The sequence below is a fragment of the Ursus maritimus genome, unplaced genomic scaffold (genome assembly GCF_017311325.1).
Source record: "Ursus maritimus isolate PB19 unplaced genomic scaffold, ASM1731132v1 scaffold_4, whole genome shotgun sequence".
Classification (NCBI taxonomy): Eukaryota; Metazoa; Chordata; class Mammalia; order Carnivora; family Ursidae; genus Ursus; species Ursus maritimus.
The window spans coordinates 50,674,425-50,680,424 of NW_024426552.1; the positions used below are offsets into that span (position 1 = coordinate 50,674,425).

General features: G+C 36.4%; 1 protein-coding gene across 5 annotated transcripts in view; it reads right to left on the reverse strand.

The window, feature by feature from the left end:
- The window catches only part of CBLB (Cbl proto-oncogene B), a 218,259-nt gene that overhangs the window by 105,394 nt on the left and 106,865 nt on the right, over positions 1–6,000 (reverse strand). For 4 of the 5 annotated variants that reach the window (XR_005832160.1, XR_005832159.1, XM_040621183.1 and 1 more), the window contains exon 5: positions 2,887–3,043. The exons of the other annotated variant lie outside the window; for it this stretch is intronic. Coding sequence is in view for 2 of the 4 variants with exons in the window: in XM_040621183.1 (XP_040477117.1) it covers positions 2,887–3,043 (157 nt within the window). In the remaining 2 variants the exon portion in view is untranslated. The remainder of the gene's footprint in view (positions 1–2,886; positions 3,044–6,000) is intronic. 5 annotated transcript variants of the gene reach the window in all.

Genomic DNA, 6,000 nt, shown 5'->3' on the forward strand with positions numbered 1-6,000 from the left:
CGAAATTAGGCTGATTAAGAGCCCTACAATGTCCTCTAAGTATTTAAATGAAAGAAAGACATCACACTTATCTCCCTTTAAATAAAAAACTAGAAATGATTCAGCTGAATGAGGAAGGCAAGTTGAAAGACAACACAGACTAAAAGTTAGGCTTCCTGTACCAAACAGCCAAGTTGTGAAAGCAAAGGAGAAGTTCTTGAAGGAAATGAAAAGTGTTACGCCAGCGAACACACAAATGATAAGAAAGCAAAACAGCCTTATTGCTGATACCGAGAAAGTTTTAGTGGTCTGGAGAGCAGATCGAACCACCCATAACCTTCCCTTAAATGAAAGCTTAATCCGGAGCAACGCCCTAACTCTTTAATTCCAGGAAGGCTGAGGAGGTGAGGACGCAGCAGAAGAAAAGTAGTAGTATCAACATTCAGAGGAGTTGGAAAGATGTTGATCCCAACCCTCGTGGATGACTTGCAGGGGTTTAAGGCTTCTGTGCAGGAATTTACTGTAGATGTGGTGGAAATAGCAAGAGAACCAGAATTAAAGGCAGAGCCTGAAGATGGGACTGAATTGCTGTGATCTCATTATATAAATTTAACGGATGAAGCGCTGCTCCTTAGGAATGAGTGAAGAAAACGGTTTCTGGACATAGAATCTAGCCCTGGTGAAGATGCTGTGAAAATTGCTGAAATGACAATAAAAGGTTCAGAATATTAGTTGATAAAGCAGAGGCGGGGTTTGAGAGGAATGACTCCCAATTTTGAAAGAAGTTCTACTGCAGGTAAAATACTTTCAAACAATATCACGTGCTATAGAAAAATTGGTTGTGAAAGGACGAATCGATCAATCAATGTAGCAAACTTCACTGTTGTCTTATTTTAAGAAATGGCCACAGCCACCCCAACCTTCACCACCCTCATCAGTCAGCAGTCATCAACACTGAGGCAAAGACCCTCCACCAGCAAAAAGATCAGGACTCACTGAAAGCTCAGATGACGGTCAGCATTCTTTAGCAATGAAGTATTTTTAAATTAAGGTGTATACATTGCTTTTTCAAGACATGATGCTATTACACATGTAATAGGCTACAGTATAGTGCAAACGTAACTTTTTATATGCACTAGGAAACCAAAAAAATTTTTTTGACTTGCTTTATTGTGATATTCACTTTATTGCCCTGGTCTGGAACTGAATGAACCTGCAGCATCTCCCACATGTGCCTGTATATACCAAGGGAATAATCAGGAAACTAGTGTAAACTGAAAATATGGAAAAGCACAATTTCTGCAATCATTTATCTAATTTCTTATCTTATACACCCAGGTAGAATTATGATCTTAAAGTTGAAATAAAATAAAATGTATTCTATAAGTATTGTTGACAAGAGTTAATTTGCCTTCTGTTAACAGATCCTCTCATAAATTAAAAGTTAATCCCACACAATTTGATTTTCTTACATAAATCAGTCACCAGATCCTTGCAAACTAGTGCCAAGGAGAATCATAAATCAGAGAAGGGAAATTCTTATAACATGGGAAACATGAAAACCAATATTATATCCAACATTTGTTGAAAGTATGTTTCAAACAGAATAAATTTACTACAGACTAAAATAATAAAAAATTGCAACAGAATACAAGCAAGCCTGTTTTCTGATCAATTTACCTCACTTACTATAGAATTTAAATTACTACAGTCATAAAGATTCTAAGTGGGATTCTTTCATTTTTTGACTACTTGAATCGAATGTGGTCGATGATATACAATTTAGTGGCAGAGGCAAATTCAAAACACAAATTTCAAGTCTTCATGCATAGGGTAATTCCACGAAGATATACAAAAGAATAAAATGATAGCATCCAGCTTTCATCTTTCAATGACATTTGCTTCTGAAAAGCCATGTGAAGACAATTGTAAAGGACAGATTAAAAAATAAAAACAATTAACAGGACAAGAAGGTTAATGTCACAGTCATACATATTAGTGAGGAAACAGGGAAAAAAAAAAAAAAAAAAACCAGGGCGCCTGGGTGGCTCAGTCGGTTAAAGCGGCTGCCTTGGGCTCCAGTCATGATCCCAGGGCCTTGGGATTGAGCCCCGCATCAGGCTCCCTGCTCAGCGGAGAGTCTGCTTCTCCCTCTCCCTCTGCCTGCCGCTCTGCCTACCTGTTCTCTCTGTCAAATAAATAAATAAAATCTTTAAAAGCAAACAAACAAACAAAGCCTAAGTTTGAGGAATTTGTTAAATTCCAAAAGAGGAATTTGTTAAATTAATGACACACTGGTTTGATGGAATATTATGTAGCAAATGAAAATTAATAATTATATTGATGAAAAAGATTTATTGACATGAAAAATGTTTACAACATATGGTCAAATGAGCAATGTAAGTTGTAAACAGTACACACCACTGGAATCTTCTATACAGAACCTGACAAATTTACTATTTATTGTCAAGTTTACTATTTCCTTTCTCACCAAATGAACGCAGGAGACAAAGGAAAGAAGTTGGGGTACAGCCTCAGCAAATACCCACCTGTAAAATTTGCGTTCTGTCAGTTACTGGGCTAAAAAGACAAAGTAAAGTGAGAAACTAAATAGGAAATTTAAAAACGAAGCTCCTCTGCATGAATCTTCTCAAAGCTAACAAGCAGTCGCCAGCCTCAGCACCTGGTGTCCCGAACTGAAACCCTCAACACACAGCAATGACCAAATGCCTAGAGCAGCGACTTCAAAATTACAGCCTATCAAAAATGAGACTATTTCTCATAGGTCTGCATGTGTGAGAGAGATGTACCAACACACGTGCACACGAATGAACACACACACATCACATGCACACACAGGGAAGGAGATCCGGAGAGAGGAAAGGAGGAAGCAAATAGGAAGCTTACCTGAAAGAGCCTGGTAAAAATATCAAATTCAAAAACTGAAATGTAATCATTACAAGTTAAATCAATTGTTGATTTCAGAGCCATTGCTTCCAGGCCAGAGCTAATTTGATGAACCTCATGAAGGCACTGTCTGAATACTTTCCATGGTACAATAGTTCTGTGCAAGGAAAAAAAAAAAGTAATTGAATGAAGTGTCATTTAAGACTGCCTTCCACTGAAACAGCACAATTCAATCATAACATTAATATAATTAATTGCATTTGTACTAAAACACAAATAGTCGACAAAAAAAGACTAATAGGTGTTCAGAATTTAGAACACCTGTAATGGGTTCTGCTAACTGGATTATTTTCCATTTGCTAAGAACGGGACAAAAATCTAAGTCAATTTCTCTTTCAAACAATCCTTGGCTATCAAGATATTTTTAAAAATATATCCAAAAGGAGGGATTAGGTCAAAGCCCTGTGTATTTGACCTCTTGCATACACAAGATCATTTGACTTTGAATCAACTTAAATTTTCCCCTCTTTATTTCCTTAAAATAACTCTAAGACTATGGGTTCACACAATAGTAGGAATTCTTTATTCATGGCACAAAAGAGTAATCCACCATCTCGAGAAAGCTCAGGTGGAAAGTCATGAAGGCATTTTAGCCATTACCCCCTTGTATTCTGCAGATAAAGAGTGCGTTATCTATCCTTTCATATTAATACAAAGGGAAATTTTAAATTGTTTAATCAACCACACTTGCTAGCATACAGAAACTTATTTATTCAAAACTTATTTTTCTCAAATATCATGCATCAAAATTTTTATTAAGTAATGCATTTATATAGTTTAAAATTTTAGAAGAGTAATAAATGGTATCCAGGGAAGTCTCCGAGTCTGTCCTCCACCCGACCAGTTTCTGACATTCACCACCTCCTCCCCACCATGAAAATAAGTAACACTCATTATTCATCCCTTAGTTCATTTTCCTCCTTTTGGAATGTTAAATGCCTACTCCTGAATAGGTGGAAGAAAGAAATCATTCATGTTTTTAAAATTTTAAGCTGCAGTTCTCACAATAGGACATCATAAGAGCTATACATACCCTCTTATAAGATTATAAATATTTATTTTTTAATTTTTTTAAAGATTTTATTTATTTGACAGAGACAGCAAGAGAGGGAACACAAGCAAGGGGAGTGTGAGAGGGAGAAGCAGGCTTCCCGCAGAGCAGGGAGCCTGATGCGGGGCTTGATCCCAGGACCCTGGGATCATGACCTGAGCCGAAGGCAGACGCTTAATGGCTGAGCCACCCAGGCACCCCAGATTATATATCTTTAAGCCTTAGGTTTTTCTTTACTAGTATCTCTTAAGATATAAAAGACTCAGGCAGAATGGACTACATTGGCCCTATCCTATACCAATTCTCCCAGTGAAGCATCACCATAAAGGTACGATTATATATTCATTCAATAATTATCCACTGCAGTGGTTGTCAAACTCGAGCATTCATCAGGATCATTGAAGGGCTTGTTAAGACAGAAATTGCTGATCCGCAACCCATGATATTCTAATTCATTATGACTGAGGTAGGGCTGGAGAACTTAGAGTTCTAACAAGTTCCCAAGTGATGCTGACGCTGCTGGGCTGGGGAAAACACTTTGAGACTCACTGATCTCTTAATTGCTAAGGCAAAGCACTGTGGATAAATACAATCATGAAAATACAAGATACTATCTGTCCTTGAAGAAGATACACACAGGGTAGAAATAAGACATGTAATGCTAAATATATATATATATATATAAAATATATATAACATAAATATATATATAAAATATATAACAAATATATATATGAAATATATATGAAATATATATAATATATATAAAACATAATATACATATAATACATATATAACATAATTATATATATATATATATATATTTGGGGGATAGGATATATGAGGAAGTACTGGAGGAATTCCAGAGGAGTGGCCTGTGGCAAGATGAATAAATGAATGGTAGGGCAGGCTTATGATACTATGCTGTATTTATAAGAAAGTTTAGGTTTGATATACCACTAAAAGAAAGAAAAATATGAGGCTGAATACATCAAAAGGCTTTTCTCTATGTATGAAAAAAACAGGAAACCACAGAGAACTGAAGAGACACACCACATCAGACGCCATTTAGAAGAAACACACGTCAGGCTCTGATTAAGGTTAACAAAATGCTGCTGTTTTAAGAAAACAAGGAAAACTTCTGATAATGTTAGAAGGCTACTGATTTATGGAGAAGTGTAAATATGCAATTGTGTCCAGTTTCATTACAGTTACCACAAAAGCAGAGCTTAAAAGCACATTTTTCTTTCCCAAATTAAGGTTCAAATATTCGATTCATAAAAGGGACATGAACCATAATATTTAAATTTTTAAAAAATTATACAAAGAACTACTGATTGAAGAATGGTGTATGTTTTACTTTTGTATGGAAATGTTAAGAGAAACTTGTCTTGTGTATGAAGTATAAAAAGTAAATCAACTGGCCAGACACCTTTGATAGCTAGCTGTTCCCATGAAAAGTTATCTTCATCCCAATATTTAAGGTGCTTGCAGATCATAACTCCTTTCAATACCCAATGATTTCCCAGAGCAAATTTTTAAAAAAGGTATGAACTTCTAAAATTGTAGTCTAACATAGCACTTTGGAACAATAATTTACAAAGGCACAAGACACATTCCCACAGTACTGGTGTAAATGACACTTGCTCACAGCTCACTTGTGATAAAGGTCCACACAAGCTTAGTTAGGGATTGTAACAGGGATTAGGAAAAAAGGGCATTATCTGGTTAGATAACTGCATACAATATTTGCACAACAGATACCTTTCCTTTCATCAGCTGAACCAAACACCCACCATAGAGAATGGTGGGGAGGAGGAGGGTTTCATGAGCGAAGAACAGAAACAGTGTGCAATGACTTCTTAAAAAACAAAAAAACAAACAAAGAAAAACTGTTCTAAAACTGTTGCACTAAGGATCTAACCTTTCCAAAGGGGACTTCAAGTTGCTACCACCTTCTTTCTTGATGTGTTGGCGGGGGGGGGGGGGGGGGGGGGGGGGGG